The 19,321-nt window shown below is 42.7% G+C and overlaps 1 protein-coding gene across 2 annotated transcripts; it reads right to left on the bottom strand.

Annotated features, from left to right (window-relative positions):
* Nucleotides 1-646: 646 nt before the first annotated feature.
* On the bottom strand, nucleotides 647-19,083 carry ASB9 (ankyrin repeat and SOCS box containing 9). 2 transcript variants are annotated; one of them, XR_005814062.1, is made up of 8 exons: nucleotides 18,392-19,083; nucleotides 10,353-10,432; nucleotides 9,481-9,588; nucleotides 7,983-8,133; nucleotides 7,287-7,421; nucleotides 5,746-5,937; nucleotides 2,993-3,471; nucleotides 647-2,211 (listed from the first exon to the last, which is right to left on the bottom strand). XR_005814062.1 is itself a non-coding variant. In XM_040532998.1 (8 exons), the coding sequence occupies exons 1-7, from the start codon at nucleotides 18,483-18,485 to the stop codon at nucleotides 3,347-3,349; spliced, it is 885 nt and encodes a 294-aa protein (XP_040388932.1). In that variant the 5' UTR covers nucleotides 18,486-19,083; the 3' UTR covers nucleotides 647-2,211; nucleotides 3,307-3,346. The 2 variants fall into 2 exon arrangements, 1 of the variants encoding a protein (XP_040388932.1); XM_040532998.1 differs by having other exon boundaries at nucleotides 3,307-3,471.
* Between the last annotated feature and the right edge of the window lie 238 nt (nucleotides 19,084-19,321).

The following is a 19,321-nucleotide window of genomic DNA, read 5'->3' as shown; positions in this document are numbered from 1 at the left end:
GCACACTCCCTTCAGGTATTTATAGATATGGATGAGATCCCCCCTGAGCCTCCTCTTCTCCAGGCTGAGCAGTCCCAGCTCTCTCCGTCTCTTCTCACAGGAGAGGTGCTCCAGTCCCTTCATCATCTTGGTGGCTCTCTATCAGACTCTTTTCAGCATGCCCATGTTTCTCTTCTACTGGAGAGCCTGGAACTGGACACAGTACTTCAGGTGCAGCCTCACCAGAGCTGAGTAGAGGGGAATGATTACCTGTCTTGGCCTACTGGTGACATGTTGCCTAATGCAGCCAAGAATACTGCTAGCCTTCTTAGTGGTAAGGGCACATTGCTGTGTCACATTCAACTTGGTGTCCTCCTGGGTCTTCTTCTGCAGAGCTGCTTTCAGGCTGGGTGCCCCCCAGCATGCGCTGGTGGTTGGGGTTTTTCCTCACCAGGTGCAGGACTTTGCACCTCTTGTTGCTGAACTTCATGAGATTTTTGTCAGCCCACCTCTCCAGGCTGTCAGGGTCCCGCTGGCTGCACAGCCCTCTGCTGTACCAGCCACTCCCCCCAGTTCCATGTCATCTGCTAATTTACTAAATTATCAAATACTGCACAAAATCAGTGCTATCATTTAAAAAAAAAAAAAAAAAAAAGAAGAAAATGGAAACAGATCATAAACCATTTATTTTTGAGCTGATATCCTATACAACTGTGCATTGATATTCACTAAACTGCCAGCAAAATAACAGCAAAGAATCTGATAAAATATATTCATAACAATCTTTCAAATCCTGTAATTACATTTGGTTTCAAATAGAGAAAAATGTCTAAATCTCACCTATATTTAGCTTATTTGGTTTGCATCTTGTACAACTTTTGCAGTTTATAAATGGACATGCGTTGATGCATAAAGATATACTTTACCAGTGTTGATCACAATTTTTATTAAAATAAATAAGCAAATATATCGAGATGATACAAATGAAGCATAGAGAATTCATCCTAATTTTACATGATCTGAGGGATTCAAGTAAGCAGAGTCAAGCTTTGAAATTTCCAAATGAAAAGCAATCTAGAAACAATGATCTCACCACCTTCTCTGAGCAATATTCTCCTTGTACTACTCTGGTAAACCCATTGAGTGATGCTACAAAATAAGATCCTTAAAGGTAAATAATGAAAATAGCAGGTAAAAAAAGAAAATCTTCATCTAAAATAAAATAAGCTGTATTTTCAACTTTCAGGTGTGTGACCAAAACAGGGATTCTTCATACTTCACTTTCATCTTCAAAAAGTTAAGCACTGGGTTAGCTGTCTGTTCCCTGCCTGTTCAACGGAGATTCAGCTTATGCAAGATAGTGATTTTAAAAGGATCTACCCATACAAGACACCTTTCAATCAGCATATGAAGACAAATGTCTATTTTTTTCCCCCAGCAGGAAAGAAAGAGTATAGATGGCCATCTTAAACCAGCCAGTGATTTTTTATATGGCTCAGATAACATGTGATGAATTGGGTCAGATCAGTGAAGATGTCTAGATGTCCATATCCCATAAAAAGGAATTGTAAGGACCTGACTGTACTTCTCATTTTGTCCCAATAGGGTACAATTTAGTGTCCCACAAGCCAAAGGAACTGCTCCTGCTGTGTTTGGTCAGCACAACAATTAAACGCTTATACCGGAGAACACCTGCAGCCAGTAGTTGTGTTGTCCAGCTGAGTATCTGAACTGTTCTTTACAACAAATACAAGTACCCAGGTGTAGCCTTTGGTCCCTCCTCTCATACTTCTCATAAGCAAAAGGAAGGCTGGCTCTGCACACACACGCACACCAGCAAACACCAGAACTGTGTGTGTATTTGAAGGCTGCTGCTCTCTCCGCTAACACGAGATGAGGACCGTCTGTATCTCATTGCTGATGATTTCACTGCAGTTTGTGCACACCGAGCTCACTCTTGCAGGAGTCTTCACAGCTAAGTGAAGAAGAAAAGGATCTCCAAAATCACCCAAGTGCTTGGCCTGCCCCTCTGGCACACGTGCAACGTGGCACTAACCCTGCAGGTGCACAGTGGTCCAGAGATGGAGGTAGGATGAGGCTGGTGGCGGAAGAACTAGACCTTCATCATCCTCAGTCTCGTGCCTGTTGGATAGTCAGTATTCCCATGGGAGAATCCAGGAGAGCACAGAGTGATTGTAACTGCGCTTTGGTTTGTGGCAGCAGGACAGCTTTCTGGGAGGGAAAGAAAAACAGCCACTATTGAAATTTAGCTGGAGGAAATATTCATTTTTATGACCTCAGTCGAATAAGAACTGCATACATAATGTGCATTTGTGAGTCTTATACACTGCACCTGCAGCTCAGCAATGGAGAGAGGGGCAGAAATTATCTATTGTACTTTTAATTTGGAATGGACTTTAATTTCACTATTTATATTGTTCATTTTATAACCACTCACTAGAGGTCCTGCTATTATTACTGCCATACAAAATGCTATGAATGAGGTAGAAACTTTTCAAAAAACAAATTATCTTACTTTCAAGATGTTCTTTTTTCTTGGATGGGAAGGGAGATAGAAGCTCTTGTTTTTCAGATGCATGCTGAGAAATACTTAGGAAATGTCGCTGAATACTCAGGGCAGAAAGGGGGAGTGTTTAACACCTGCAAGCAATAGCCTGTTAGCCTGTGCCCTTGAAAAAATAATATGCTACAAGGAAAATATATGTAATAGTGAGGTGGGGCTCCCTTATGTCTCAGAGCAACAGGAATAAGTGATATAAATGGATGATTAAAAACATTTCCTCCATTATTACCACACTGTGGGGAGCTGCCAGCAGCAGTGACTTACTTGCTGTCATGGCAGAAATGTGTATTTCAGATCCTGGCCTAAATGCAGATGATTGGTGGTTGGTGCTCATCTATCTGCAGCGTGATATACATAGAAAATAAATAACACCTGCCAGAGGGCCTTGCTTGCTTTGAAAGTAGGTTCAGCTGGGTTCCCTTTCCGTACCCTACAGTGGTGTGGATGCAGCCCTCACATCCGTAAGCCCTGCTTACACAGAAAAAGTGCAGCTATCCTTAGAGTTTAATGCACACAAAATGCTGTTCCTGCTGGGCTGGGATATGAATTTTCTTGGTAAGGTGTTGTCAGCCATTATCTCCTTTTCAAGTTACTGGTTTGCTGGGGGTGGTGGCTGGGAGGACTCAGCAAGTTGGTTGTTCCCATCCTTCCTGGACTGAGGGCTCTACTAGAGACCAACAGCTATCATAAATTAACACTGCATATTGGCAACACTACTGATGGGAAGTCTTTCCTCAACAAACCTTGCTGTGTTATTAAGGCACCACTTTAAACTTGAAAGGCTTAAACATGGAGAAGAAAACGTTTCAGCTCATCTGGGAGGAGAAGACCAGTTATTTTCTGGTGCTGCTTATGTCCAAAGCACCTCCTGATGGACAGGCGGCATAAATGCATCAAGGACAGCGGCCCTGGAGAGAGAGTCAGGAGAGAGGTTACACACATGGCATTATCACGCCAAGATCCACCATTGATATTCAGCCCCCCCAGCACACTTGGCAGTGAAAGCCAGACTGATGTCTACCAAAGAACGTCAGCCTGCCTGTGATACAGTTCAAGCCTCATCACTCTCTGTCATTACACAGACATAATTAGTATTAACAGCATCATTCCCTTTTAAGTCACACAACTGTGAAGCAGCTTGTGCTAAGAAGAGATGATCGATGCTTCCTTCCAGTCTTTCCACCCAGACCTTTACTGAGATCCAAGTTTGCAGTCCACTGCTTTCTTGAGACTTATTTCATAATAGTGGCAAACACATAGCAAAAGAAAAACTATATAATCCTTAATTTAAACCTTCCAATTAACCAGTCCCATGACAATAAATACAATCCCTGCTGAAGAATCCGTAGTGCCTTTTATTTTTTTTTAATTTATGTAAGTATAATGGCATTAAAGGCTTATTTGGGAGGTGTATCCTTTCTATGAAAGGTAGATCCTGTGCAGTGCTTTTACTGCAGCTCCCGCTACCATTCAGCCCCCCAGCCTGTCATTTGCACGGCCACGTGCCACATGCAGGGTGACCAGCACCAAGGGCAGTGAGGGAACTTTCAGGAGGCAGATAAGAAGGGCAGATACAGGCAGGCAGTGAGCACAGACAAGGGAGACTCAGACAGGAGTGGGAAGGAGATTAAGAGGAAATGGTGTAGAAAGCAAGAGGGAGCTGGGAGGGAACGGTGTAGGTGCTTAGGTGCTACCAGCGATGCCTGTCTGCATGGTGGACAAGGTGGTAGTGAGCAGAGGAGCTGAAGTGTCAACACTGGTGGAGGAGTGAAGTGTGGAACAAGTATGGCAACAGAAATAGCAAGTGCAAGTGAACTCTTCAAAACTACATTGCAAATTTGCATTGTTAGCTAGCCTTGAGCTTTGCACATAGGACCCTCGCTGCAATGCCAGCAGGGTATGTGGTGGTGTGCATGGGGAGGAGGTGCACAAGCTGTGCGTGATGATGCTGTGGGGCTGTGAGCCTCGCAAGGTGACTCTGAACCCACAGCACATTTCCAAACCTCCACGTGAGGCCAGAGGGTGCAACGTGTGCAGCCCTCTCACGTGTTGCAGCCATTCAACCAGCCAAAGGAATCAGACATCAGCTGCTGATCGGGCATGACCCTATTCAGGAAAAGGAATGCTGGAGAACAGCAGAAAACACCAGTCAGTTGTAAAATGCCCTTCAGGCATTCATCGCTTCTGATTTCAGTTGCTGAATTACACTTAGAAAAGATCCTTACTGCCCAAGCTGCCAGCTCAGCTGCATAAGAGTTTCTCATGCAAGCTCCACAGGGTGTGCCTGAAATATTTTTTTTTTTATCTCAAATAAACAGGACACATGTGGTACCATGGGAGTCATGAGTCTAATGCAGCAGGGACTTGAGCTTGAAAAGATCACCACTCTGTGCATCATAGATTAGGCTGAGAAACCAAATATCTACTGCACATAACATACCATGCACAGCTCAGTTGTTTTCACACTATTATTTTCATATTACTGTTCCATGCAGGGCCTGATTCATCGCTTTATTGCCAGTTTTACCTTGGTGTAAATCTGTTTATGACAACAGTCATGTCAATATTAACTGGCATAATAGAATTGTGGACCACACCATGAGTAACTTGTTTAAAACGATCAAAATCCAGATTATTTAGCAATGTGTATAGCTTACTGACTGAATGAGAACAGCTAAAGTAGAACATAAGTACTCCAACAAGCAGACACTAGAGAATTTATTCTAGTTTTCCTCAAGAATAGTAAGTAAAATTTCTCTCCATAATTCATTGAAGTATTCATAACCAATAAAATAAAAGGGTCTGGAGACTATTTCATTTACAGCTGCAAAATAATCACTTCCTAAGGGTCAAGCCTACAGCTTGATAATACTGGATTATTCAAGCACATCATTTTGGCCTTTAAAAGCAAACAAACAAGACAAACAAAAACTAGTATATATATATTCATTTTATCATTCTTGTTTAGTTTTCCTTAATCACCACAAAACAACAGCTAACACAGAGTCTATTGTTTTAACGATATTTTTGCATCTACACAAGGTTTTGGCCCAAAAATGAAAGTAAAGACCAATAAACTAGAAGATCTGTGTAGCTATATATATATATATATATATATATATATACACACACACACACACAATCACATGCATTAAATGAACAAAACAAGTGCTAAAGGGCACCTTCTTTCTGCAGGAACAGACGACCCAAAGGGCTTCCAGGTGGAACCAGATCCATCGGCCTCTTGCTTTTGGCGTTCTTTGCCCAAATGTCTGCTCCAAAGTCAATCAGCAGCATCACCAGCTCCTCACTGCAACTCCTGGCGGCTGCATGCAGTGGGGACTCCAGGCCCTGGCCGCTGTTCACATTTGCTCCTGAATATGAAGAGATGACAATGAATAATGACTACAGCATAACCTCTTTCCATTTCCTGCTGCTATTTCTCTGAATAATCTCTAAAGACTGTAGTGTCCACCTAGATGTGGACTTCTCTGCTTTAGGGGTTGGTCCCACAGCTTGCACGTACATGACTTGTGCTGTTTGGGAAGCTAGTGGGGTCATGACCAAGAAAATTATCCCAGAAAACCAGTACATGAGGAAGTCTTTTATCCACAGCCCAGCCCACAGACCCTCCTGAAACAGGGCAAAGATGTAGTTCCACCTATGGCCCACCTTGCTCCCCACCCCAGCAAACCATTCCCTTAAAATACATGCAGTATTTCAATCTGCTCTATACCGGAGGCTTAAACTGGTGGGATTTCCAAGTTCTGAGTTACCCAATGTGCTGGGGGAAAAAACATGAGGATGGAAAATTCTAGAGGCCCTTGACAGAGTAGAGTGTAAGTACTCTCTGATTCCCAAGTGCTCCCAATCTGTAAGCCTGGGCTAATGGTTCATAAAACACAAGGATGAGCTGCAGAACCAATTCCAAACTATTTATAACATTTTTAAAGTACGCATTCCTGTACGTAGAGAACAGAAAAAAAAAGAAAAAAACAGAAAACAATAGACAAAAATTTATATTTAGATTGTGTTTGATTTCTTAAAACAAAAATCACTGTGATATATAAAACATAAGGTCATTTAAGTGTCATTATTTGCTTGTTTGTTTTTCAAGGGGGTTTTGTTGGTCCATCTTTTTTGCATGAGCTATGTGGTTACATTAGGTTATATGGTTCCTTTGGTTAGAAGAGATGAACTACCGTAGATAACAAAAAATGGCCTTGAACCCAAGAGCTTAGATTTGCAGCTGGGTTTGTCTGAGGCAAAGAATACAATACTGAATGTTTTTACTCTGTGTTGAAAACGTTGCAAACTTTTTATGAACTTAGTGAGAACTAAAATGTTTGCAAAAATGGTATGTAAAAGTCATTGAATCATTTCTTTTGGATAAAGAGAAAGGAACAAAAAAGGAAGTTTCTTCCTATCCTCTTCAAACACTACAGCAGCACATACACGGACATCAGAAAAGTTGTTGTCCTAGGCACCACTGGCAGCGTGAAATCCAGGAACACCCATCATTTTGCTGGGAGCTGTAAAGCTCAGTTCCTGTGTCATGAATGCCCTGTCTTACACTGCTACCCTGTTTATCCAGGACTGCCACTGAGAGCAAAACATCTCCAGGTCCAAAAGCAGGTACTGCTCTAAATCTTTGATGCAAGGAGAATCCAATGATGGATGCTACAGGAAAGGAAAGAACACCATCCTTTATTTTCCTTTTTACCTGACTCAAGCAGCTTCCTGGCACAGTTGACTTGCTGGTTCTCACAAGCTACATAAAGCGGAGTACCCAGATGTTTGATGTTATAATCTATGTTCACCCCATGGGACGCGAGGATCTCAACACATTGCACATGACCTTAAAAGGGATAAAGGCAGAGTCAACTCACAGAGATCAAGCATTTTGCAGCAGTCCAAATTCTCTGTTGCAGCAGTGTAATTTGGCAAAGACTCACTCTTTTGTCAAGAGGTGATAGGGTAATACTTTCATCCACTCCCCTAATCCAGTGTTTTTAACCATGAAACAAGAACTGCAAATCCACAGTTAGAAAACAGGCTAAAGCCCCCACATTTTATCTGACTCATTTCAGATATCTACTGAAGATGAGACGAATCATGTCATATTTCTCTCCACTGCTCTTGAAGATGGCCAGACAACTCTCACAGATGTCTACATCTAAAACAGCTGATTTGGACAATGCATCCCCTGCCAGGTGTCACCACATGAACCCAGAGGCCCCAAGAGCTGAGCTGAGCAGCTCTTGATGAGCACCACGACTGGGAGGAACTGCACCATGACGAGAGCAAGTAGGGAGGAATAACTCATGGCCTAAATCACAAAAAGGATCTTCTTTATCTCTTTTTCACTTCATCTAGCTGCTAGCAACTTGTAAAACAGTGCTGACACCCATGGGGTTACCTCTCTTAGCAGCTTCATGGATGGGGGATGCTAAGTCACAGGGCGGGTGCAGGCTGGCTCCGTGTTGCAGCAGTAAATTCAAGCAAGCCACACTGCCACTGACACAGGCGCTGAACAAAGGAGTGTGCCAGTCAACAGTCACTCCATTCACCTGGGAAAAGAAAAGACAAAACAACTCACAAGTAAGCTTTTTGTTTGTTTCAGAATAGCTGAGATTTGCCCTCAACAGAAAACAGGGTTTTCAATAATTTTTATTTTATTCTTGGCAAAAACTGCCTACTGCCCCTGAGGATTAAAACTTTGTATTAAAACAAACATTAAACAAATCTATAAAAATCTCGCCTCCAAGTGTTTCCTCCTGAAAAAAAAAAATGTTTAGCTGGTGCTGCTACAAGATCTCTTGGGAGTTACTGAGACATGCGTGTCCATTCCTGTTACCTCAGCTGAAATTCACCTGCCTATTGCCCTGTCCTAAACCATCCATTTTTAGCTAAAAGTGTGCAGCCCTTTTTAATATTTTTTTAACTGAAGAGTAATATATGTACAATGAGTTAATTTTCTTATTCACTATAAATTTCACCATTAGCTTGAAAAGTAGAGGCCACGAGACACATTCATTTCATCACTTTATTTTACATATATCTCCATTTTCCTCACATAGTATCATCATCTTATCTTTTGACTATTACACCTCTACTTAAGACTCTGCATATTGATGCCAACAGGATTACTGTGTGCAAAATATAGAATATGCACTGATTTTTACAAGATTATAAATCATTTGCAAGAGGAACTTCCGAGTTATTCTTTCAGTAAATTATGAAAATATCGCACCTTGGTCTAAAAAACAAAAATAGCTGCTGTTTATAGCTGCTCTTTTTGGATTGCTTTGTTAAGAATTACTTTTTATAACATAGGTACTTTAGGATGAAATAAGTACAGAATGTAAATAGTGAAACTGTACACCATCTAGAAAGGGTCCAGAGGAGGCCCACAATGATCAGAAGGATGAAGCACCTCTCCAGTGAAGAAAGGCTGAGAGGGCTGGGGCTGTTCAGCCTGGGGAAAAGAAGACTCCAGGGAAATATCACTGCAGCCTTTCAGTACTTGAAAGGGACTTATAAGAAAGATGGAGAGACATTTTACCAGAGCCTGTAGTGATAGGACAAGGGGTAGTGGCTTTAAACTAAAAGAGGGAAGATTTAGATTGGATATAAGGAGGAAATTCTTCCCTCAGAGTGTGGTGAGGCACTGGCACAGGTTGCCCAGAGAAGCTGTGGATGCCCCATCCCTGGAGGTGTTCAAGGCCAGGCTGGATGGGGCCTTGGGCAACCTGGTCTGGTGGGAGGTGTCCATGCCCATGGAAGGGGGGCTGAATTAGATGGTCTTTAAGGTCCCTTCTAACCCAAACCATTCTGTGATCCTATGACCTAGCATTAATTTGTCATTATAAAACATACTAACGCTGGAGACAGTGACCTGCCCAAGGTGTACTTACCTTAGCACCATGTTTTAATAGGACACTGGCACAAGCAGCATGACCACCTAGGCAGGCTTCATGGAGGGGAGACACCTGGTCTGTTGTAACAAGATTAACATCACTCCCCTGAAGAAATAATAGAAAATATCATTACAAGCAACTGCAAAACAAACCAAAACAAACAAACAAAAAAAAACACCAACAAGAACAAAAACAAAAAACACCACCCTTTTTCAATGATCCTGAAATTTTTATTTAATCACAGTTTCCTCAACAGCTTGGAGTTACTCATCTCATCTCAATTGGCAAGCAAGGAAAGAGGCTGTGCTGCTTCAGCTGGAATAGGTACAGTCAGAGCATACTAAAGGTTATGCCTTCCACCCACTGCTAATCAATGCAGAAAGCTGCAGGCAGGGGACTGTCCAATGGAACAATACAGATATCCTTATAGCAGAAACCACTGGCTTGATTCTACCACAGGATCTTTTCTTTCTAGCAGCCTTGGTGCTCCAGAAGTTTAAGCTGGAAGAGTTTCCAATAACTCTCCACAGGCTAAATCCAAGAGTTTTGAGGGAATGGAGCAGTGAGGTTCAGAAATTGCTTCTCCCCAGCTGTGGCCTTTTGCAGGGGGGACAGGGGCCCCCGGTACCCTCAGGCACTTCGGATGGTATCAGAAACAGGATGTTTCTGCATGTCTTTGGCTCAGTGCACAGAGCTTGTGCAAGGCAAGGAACCGTTTGTTAAAAAATAAAAAAATGCATTACAGGCAGACCTCACTGCATTCTGGTCAAAGCAATTTTCTCACCCTGGATGCGTCACAGTGAAACTCAAACTGCATTCAGCAACCATACAAACCCATCAGAGATCATATCAACCTAGCAGAGGGTTACCTGGCTGATGAGTTTCTTTAGAGTAAGCAGGCGCCCACGGATAGAGGCATCGTGTAAAGGAGACCAGTCTGAAACAAAGTCTGTGCAAAGAGAAAGACAGGAAAAAGGTTAACAGCTCCATGGACTGTTTCTTTTGTGTACTTTACTTCAACTACATGACCCCAGCAAACCTCTCTTCTTCTAATTTATTACTTGAACTGCCACGCTTTTCTTGGAGCAGCCACAGGGAGGGAGTGAAAAAACAGGATGGGTTCACTCTGGGTGTGTTTTTAATTCATCCCGTGTTAGTGCTGAGCAGCTGTGTTCCCATCCAGAGGATAAGAGAGTGATTTACAGAACACTACCTTGTTCTGACTGAGCTTGTGCCTGGCTTTGAATGATTTCCAGTGACTTTGTTTTCACAAGCTCATTACATTTTACCAATTAGTTCTAAAGGAGTATGTTTTGAAAAGGGTACAGCTGCTCAGTCATTCACCCCTGGTCAGAGATGGGCTAGAGTCAATAATAGGTAACTAGAGAAGGTACCAAAGTACAAGGAGATAAGTTGTGTTACCTGTTGATTTTGTCTCTGTTTTGTGTCTGCTGTTAGCCTGTGCAGTGGTGCATTTTAAGTAACATCTGTACTCTGCATAATGGAAACCATAAAAAGGCAGGTATGGAGGGAAGCTCAAAGAAAGGGTCTGCCTTAGCTTTTAGTTTTAACATTTAGTGGAGGAAGGAAAGCACACAGGATTAGCCAAAGTAGACTTGGTGGAAAACACTATTTCCAGAAAGTTGTTTATTTTATTTTATATTTAATTTTTTATTTTATTTTTATTTTAAGAAAGAGATTGGATTTCATCTTAAGAACATGTGGAGAGAGTAATTTGCTGCTTTGCCTCCCTAGTGCAAGAAAAAAGAACAAAAGCATATGGACTTGCAAGGGGACCTGCTCACAGATGTTGAAGCAATGAGACTCCTCGAATGTGTGGAAACCCCCAAGGCAGGGAGGGAGCACATACTGAGACACAAGTAGCTCCCAGGGGATGGGACAGGATGCCCGCTGCATGGCAGTAAGGACACAATCCCAGGCCAAGAAGGGAGCAATTTTACACAAGGAGGTCATAAAGAAACTCTACTACTGTGATAAACACATTGACATTTAAAGTGCCTGTATAAAGCAAACAGATTCATATTTGTTCTCGTTAGGTCTTAATGTAAAAGATTGACTTAACGTCACTTTGTTGGGTGACTTAAGAGGCACAAAAGGTCTGCATCAGAAACAGAGTTTTAATTCCTGTTTCCAAGTAACTTGATATTTAGAAACTGATGTTCAGAAAAATACCACATGCCAAAAATAAGTATTGCAAATGAGTCAGCATAGTTATAGTTGGATGAGGGAGGTGTAGGAGGGAACCCATTTGGTTAAATTTGGTATCAAACCTGTCAAGTCACATAGAGTGTTTTTTAGAAAGATTTATTGTCCAGGCAAAAGCATTATTTGATGCATTTTACAAGATATACCTACCTTTCTTCGATTACCCAGTGGGGTCTGAGGAAATAGTGCTAACAACTTTACACTTCATTTCCCTAGTTGCTGTATCTGTTGTTTATTTCAATATAGCGAAACAAACTAGTTTAGTACTGAGGACTACTCAAATATTAACAGAGGGTCTCTTTAGTATTACATATTTATGGCTCAGAGCCAGCTGATATGGCTATATATATATATATATATATGGCTCAGGGCCACACTAATCTCTCTGGGCGAGATTTACTTCCTTCAGTATTCATTGCCTCAAAACTCAGTGACTGTTCTATGTTAATGGCCCAGGTACCCCTGGGAAGGGAGAAAAGCATTTCCAGATGGTATTTCACCCATTTTCTTTTACAAACACATTTTGCTGCTCTCTGGCGATGTCCCTCTGTCCTTCCACTAACTACAGAGAGAATCCCAATGACCATCTTAGGCAAGTTGCTGAGGTTTTCAGGGACTAGACCTCTGTGAATTATTATGTGAGTGGAATAGGATACTTAACAGTGAAAAGTCTGCTTTCAACTACAAACCCAACAAAACACTGTAATTTCTTAAATAACTTTCACAGATTAGTTGATGATGTCAGTGCTTATGCAAGGTCTGGATATCCTGCTTTGTCTCAAGTATAAGCACATGTGGGAGCTCTGAATCCCTCACAGCTGATGTCCTGCCCTATGTGGCTATGCCACAGTGTGCCAGGATGGGGTGATCTATCACCTACCCTGTTGGGCCATTGCTGTCTCACCTCCCAGAGTGCTCAATAAGGGACAACAGATTTAAACAAGATAAGATCTACTATAACAAGACTTGTATTGTCTTTGGGTTTGAAATATTCTGCACTAAATAAATTGTGACTGAAGATGTTTGTATCTGAAATGTGTTGTCTCTACTACACACAAAAGACCTTCACCTACATAGCTATGTTAGGCAGGAGTGTGACCTTCTGCTGTTATAATGGCCACAAAAAGGCCTGCTATAGATTTAGGTATTATTGCAAGAATCCTTTATACCTGTAGAGCATATTTTCCTAGAGTTATTCGTATAAGCAAAAGCTTATTTCTACTTCTGCTGCACACCATTTTTAAGCCACTAGATGCTCATATTAATGTTTATCTGCATAGCACGGTTTTGCAAATATATGCTTATTGCATCTGACTGTCTATGAACTATGGCTCATTGATGGATTAAACATGGGTAAATTTTAGTGTTTCCATTCTTGGGCACCCAAAAACTGTGGTTCACCATAAAAAGCAACAATTCAAACATTCAACATAATACAAATAACAATTCAAATTGGCAGCAGTCACACATATATGACAGAGAGGGAGAGAAGCCCTTGTGACAGTTCTTAAATGAATGAAGAAAAAATCTACAGGGGCAGTCAAGGCTTAATCTTCTCCCAAGATAACCCTTCCCTAACAGCGCTCCAGCACACTCCTGGCTTATAGGACAATCTCAGTGACATCCTGGAAATAACCTCAGGACAGGTATGAAGCCCAAAGGTGGATGAGTTGTGAGCAAATAAAAAAAAAAAAAAAAAAAAGGCCTTTAGGAAAATAAGTCCTTTCAAGGATGGTCACACAAACAATTGATTAAGGATTTTCACCATTTCTCCTTATTCCCCTGTCTCTAGTTATGACTGCCACATAGTTAAGAGAAGGGAAAGGGGGAGGGGTTGTACAAAACAGTAGGTAATTCATTGTTTTATGCTAGGTTTACATTTAAATTGTCAAAGACAACACTGGGTGCTCCTTGGGGTCAGAAAAGAGATTTATTTTGTGTCCACTGGAGACTGACCACAGCTGGAGACAGGACACAGACCTAGCAGATGGATCTATTACTCTGTCAGTATGTCCTGCTCATGGGTGCAGTTAAAACCTATCAGCTTTGAAATCTGTAGAAGAGATGCTTGGAAAGAAGGCTGGGAGGGACCATCAGCCCTGCGGCTGTGCCTCTTCCAAGCCTGGGGCACAGTCTCCGTCCTGTGCTCACCAGGGTGTTCTTTTTAACAAAAAAAACTGTTTTGACTCTTTCTCCTGCTCTTGATATGTATTTATTACAGCTGTGGGGTTTGGGTCTTTTTCTACAAATCATAAGTTTGTTGCCAGAGAATGGGGAAAGTGTTTGGTGACCATGCCTACAGACTAGGTGTTCGGTGGACACTGAAAATCACTATCTATTCCATGACTGTGAGATACTGTCAGAGATTGGGCGGACTTTATAGTGCTAGATAAAGAGATCCAGCAGGACTACTCAGCATTGAGCCAGTCCTCAAACCATGTCCAATTCTGAGCTTCAAGCCTTTTTGTAGATTAGTCCAGCCAACTCCAAAACAAGACTCAGACACAGATCAGGGAAGAACTTTGTATCAGAGAAGATTCCCAAAGGTACTTGTAGAAAAAGCTGAGCCAGTTTTGGCTCTTCACTCTACACAAGCCTTCCTCAACAGTACTATCCCAACAGGCTTTGTATACACAAGCATCCTTCCTGCCATGCTCAAAGTCATGCAACACATTGCCGCAGCTTCATGTTTTTAAAACACCATTCTGTTGGGCTGCAACATGACCCTGATATTTTATCAGAGACTTTGAACTGGAAAAATATACAGAAAATAATATGAATGTCTCAGAGAAATCAGCGCCCAGCAGTGTGGATGTAGCCAGTCTTCTCTTGAGGAGACAAGCCTTAAGCAAATGAAAATGTGAAGGCAAGTCAGCCTGAACCATTTGGTCTCAAAAGCAGAAATGGCCCCAGTCTCTTTTATTTAGCAGCATAGATACAGACAACTAGACTCCATGAGTCAAGAGGTCTTTTCAAGCCTTATGTTCCTATCACTGTGAGAGTTGAAAGGAAAAAAAAATAAGAAACTGAGAAACAATCCAGAATTCATGGGCACAGATTCAGCAACTCAGTTGTGATCCATACTGTGAGGATCCTCAATATTAGGAAGCCAAAGGAAGAGATGTAACCCCAATACATCTTTACAAGCAGTACTAAGAGCATGAAATGAACAGAGGAATGACCTGGAAGTCTAGGTACTGTATATTAATTAGCTTTCAAAGAGAGTTATATTCTTTGTCAATGTCATCATTTGAGCGCTTCCAGCCTCCTTCTACATCCCATGGGCTGTGTTCCACAATAACCATGTGTTTGCAGTAAGCTTACAAACATTTTTTGACTTTAACAAATGGACAGCTATTTCCAGAAGCTATGGTTCTGTTCTCATAAGGATATGTCATCTCCTAAGGATAGCCAAACCATGGTACAATTATTAAAGCACAGTATTATTAATTGACTAAAATAGCTTTTATTTGAAAGTGGTGAGTATCAAATGATACTTGTTAAATTACATTCAACTGTGTAAAGTTAAATATTTATTTTTTCTAGGGTGCAAAGCTGTAAAGCATCTCTGTTTGTTTTCATTGTCCACCTCAGGAATGGCAGGCACAGTGCATTGTGGTGCACTGAGATTACTGTCCCACATTTCCCTGTGCTTTGACAACAACCCTCACCATGCTGTTTTAAGCAGTCCTGTGAGAAGACCCAAATCAGCATTGATAAGAGCGAGTGAAAGCCAGCCCCCAGAAACATCACTAAGTAAAGACCCTTGATTCTGTGAAGCTTTTTGAAATGAGGGTAGTAGTACACCTTCAAACCTTCATCTTGCTCCCAGTATGTTGAACCAAGCTCAGTTCTAACAGGCATCCACTCCGGTGGTATTGCCTTTGTCATGCTGTCTTTCTTATTGATCCTGCCACTGTTACCACTGGATGTGTAGCCAGTGCCATTGTGTAACCAACACCATTGCCAGGTCTTCATGGGTTGCAAGGAAACCGTGTTTACAAGTTATGCTAAAAATCTAGATTGAAGAACAAGTTTTCTGAGCTGTGCTTGATCACTTTTTGGCCAAAAAAATACAGGCAGAATTTTTTATGAACTACCAAGATGATATATCAACATGCCAGTATTTTGATGACAACAAAGGAGGTGGATGGTCATGTCACCATATCCACATGCAGCCTTTATTCATTCAGTGCTTTCTTGAGAAAAGGCAGGTTTCCACTGAGACTCTAAACCAGAGCTAGACCAGACCATAGTCATCCATGAACTGGCCATTAGCTTGTCATTTTATGAACTCTTAACATCAGATTAGAAGAGTGACTAGAAGAATGTCAAAGATAAGCGTCAGTGAAAAATAAAAAGAGGTATGTGCAAAGACGTCCTAAGCCTCTGAGAGGGGCTGAGGCCCTTATCGTAAATGGAAATGAAGGCCTCAAGTAGCTTTAAGCCAGTCTTGGATACATTGGGCAGAGGGGGTCTAAGGGCCTGTAGGGTGCCTGGCATAGTAAGTACAGCATCAGTAATATAAATGATTGCTATTTTCACCACATATAGGCATCTGATTAAAGCCTTAGGAAGTGCCAAAGTGAACTGACCATGGACTTCTTAAATCCTCAGATAACATTGTTTAGGAAAGTACTCAAAATATTTTGCCTACCAAGCTGTCCATGGAGGAACAAGACCATTGTACACAGGTGGTGAAGTGTTCGCTGCATGTACCACCACAGCAATGTGGATTTCTGATTGCCAAAAATGCATACAGCTGCTCTCTCATGGAGGAATGAGCCTGTTTATCCAAATTTGAAATGTACCCACACCTTAATCCACAGGCAAGCTGAGTCAGGCCTTAAGGCTTTCAGCCTCTAGACATCCAAAACCCACTGGTTTTCCTTGGCATTGGGCCATCCAGTTCCCCTTTCACCACTGAAAACCCCGGGCAACCCAGAGGTTACATGACACCTCTGGTCTTCCTTGATTGCGCTGCCTCCACCTGGGCCCCTGAGCTGGCGGAGTGTGTATAGGGGGAGCCTTTTACCCGTAAGCACATGAACATCCAAGCCCTGACTGCAGCCTAGGGACAACAGAGCCTTCACAGCAGCCTTCTAGGAGAGCATTCATTTCTGATGGTGGCTGAAAGTATCTTTCTACAGCCTCTGATCATGAGGAGGGTGTCATGCACTCAGTGCCCATCCCAAGGCTGGTTCCCTTTCATGGTGCACTCACACAGTGCAGCTCACAAGGGGCTCTGAAATCCTTTCAGCTGAGGTATGCTCTTGCATACACATAAGCCTATGGCATTATGTATAACAGTACCACAAATGGTATTTTTCATATTAAAAAGCTTTCACCTAATGTTTGTGATACATGTTGCCAAATACAATCCTGCTGTAAGTCACCAGCAGAGCTTATTGATGCTGCTAAGGACCAGGCAAGCACAAGAGGAACACACCAAGCTCCAGCATCCAAGGGACTGAGCCACCCATGTGCAACAGTGCTGTCTGTGGGCTGCCTCCACCCAGCCTCCATTTTGGCAGAGCTCACCTCCAGTGCAGACCGGGTTTGGTTCACACTGTTAACAACATTGCCATCCCTTCCGTCCCACCCAGCCTCAGTGTGTATACACACAAACACGAGGAGCATCAGACAACACAGCCAACATACTGATCATTTTTGTATCATAGCTTGCCTCTGTATATTTTTTAGTGTCCTGTTTTTCTATTTGGTAAGAATGGAAGTGTCTTGAATAGCCCAGGAAAAGAAGATGGATGGTACGAAGTTGTATTATATTAATTTATCTCCCTACTCCTTCTTCTTTGCCCGTGAACTGAAGGAGAAGTGTCTCAGAAAACAGGGCTACAGGGAACACATCCAGCTAAACTGTTATGTGAGGTTAAATTACTTGTCTTTTGTCACCGTGTCATATTTTCAATGGCCCTGGGCCAGACAACAGAGCAATGATCAGAGTGAGGCCATTTGATAATAAATAACTGAATAACAGCTCACTAGTGACCACAACAACATTGGTCACAGCTGACCACAATGCCCTGGCAGTAGTGGAAGAATCCACTAGGAATGGTGGCCGGGCCTGTGCAACAGAACTTGGGTCTGCACATTGGAAAGAATAAAGGGGGGAGGAGGCAGAGGTGAAGAAAGAAAGAAAGAAAATTAAAAATAAAAAATTAAAAAAAAAAAGAAGGAAAAAGAAAGTAAAAGAAAAATTAAGAAAAATGAAAAGAAGAGGCAGAAGTGAAGGAGGGAAGGTAGGACGAAGTGAAGAAGAAAAAAAGATAAATAAAAAGGAAAGGAAAGGAAATAAAAAGAAAAGAGGAACTGAGCCAAAGCTGAGCTTCCAGCCAGCAGCAATCTAAATTCAACATGCCACATTACAACTCCTTTTTCAGTTTGCTGTAGTTCAAATACTGCATTTGTTTCCGCTTGCACAAACTGCACTACAGAATCAGACACTCTTTTACATGATGCACAGGGGGAAAAATAAAAATCAGTGCCAAATATGAATAGCTTATGAAAATCCCTTCTGAAGTAAAAGGGCATTATGTGGGACAGGCTGTGGACCTGTGCTGGAAGCGGGACATCAGGAGGAGCACACAGCCACAGCCTGACCCTGTCCTCTCCGTCTGCTGGCAGAGGCAAGGGCAAGTGGTGAGGCAGGAGCGTTACTTACCCCTCATCAGCAGCAATGATGGAGACGTTGCAGACACCTGGCCCCCGACTCCTTGTGATTTACTGGCATTTTGACTCATTCCCTCATCATCCATCTCAGCCTTGTCTGCCCAGTTTCTGTTTTCTCACTTCAGTGTTGCTCTTGAGGGTTCAAATTCCATCGTCCTCGGCGAGCCCCTGCACACGTGAGTGATCTGTCGAGCAGACTGCTTGTGCACCACTCCAACAAACCTCGCAGCGGGCTGGGACTCGGTGCAGCACCACTTTGTGCAGAAACTCAAGTACCTGGGATGGGGTTTAGGGAAACACCTCCCCGGCTCCACTGGTAGGCAGCCAGCAATCAGGCAGACCACACTGCATGAAGCGAGAGATGTGCCTGATGTCATATCCTCCACAACCCTGCACCCAATCGGGGCGCTGGCCGGCTGTTTTTATCAGGAAGGAAATCCTTGGTTTGCCAAAAAAACAAGAGAGAAAGAGCCAGTTCAACTAGTTGAGCAAACTCTGCCTGCGGGGGATTTGCAAAGAAAACCCAGAGAGACACTGGTGAGATCCGCACCACTCCCAAGCGAGCGGCTTGCAGGCAGCCGTGCCTCGCTCCTCTCTGCAGGCTGCCCCGTGGTGTGTGAGCCCACCCTCCTGTCGCAGCAGCCCACCGCCCTGCTTGAGCAAGGAGCGAGGCACTGAATTCCTTCCACGCGGCGGTGGTCGACGCATGCTGTACGGATATTGAAACCACATGTTCGCGGGGCTGCGCTTTCCACTGGAAGCCCTTTATTGTCTCCATGGCATGGAGAGTGCAGCACTGAGCGGGCTGATTTCCTTCCCCCTGTTTCAATCTGGTTACAGTCACACCAGGAGTTTCATATCCAAGCACTGTCCTTTTATTTTTAAGCTATTTCTCAGTCTAAAACCAAAATTGTAAACCTAG

The sequence above is a fragment of the Cygnus olor genome, chromosome 1 (assembly GCF_009769625.2).
Source record: "Cygnus olor isolate bCygOlo1 chromosome 1, bCygOlo1.pri.v2, whole genome shotgun sequence".
Taxonomy (NCBI): domain Eukaryota; kingdom Metazoa; phylum Chordata; class Aves; order Anseriformes; family Anatidae; genus Cygnus; species Cygnus olor.
This window is presented reverse-complemented; position numbering and strand designations above follow the sequence as displayed.

Coding starts and splice junctions, on each gene's coding strand:
- ASB9 (XM_040532998.1), bottom strand. CDS start 18,485: ATGGATGATGAGGGAATGAGTCAAAATGCCAGTAAATCACAAGGAGTC. Junction 10,433..18,391: donor ATCATTGCTGCTGATGAGGG/GTAAGTAACGCT, acceptor CTCTTTGCACAG/ACTTTGTTTCAGACTGGTCT. Junction 7,422..7,982: donor CCATGAAGCTGCTAAGAGAG/GTAACCCCATGG, acceptor ATCCCTTTTAAG/GTCATGTGCAATGTGTTGAG.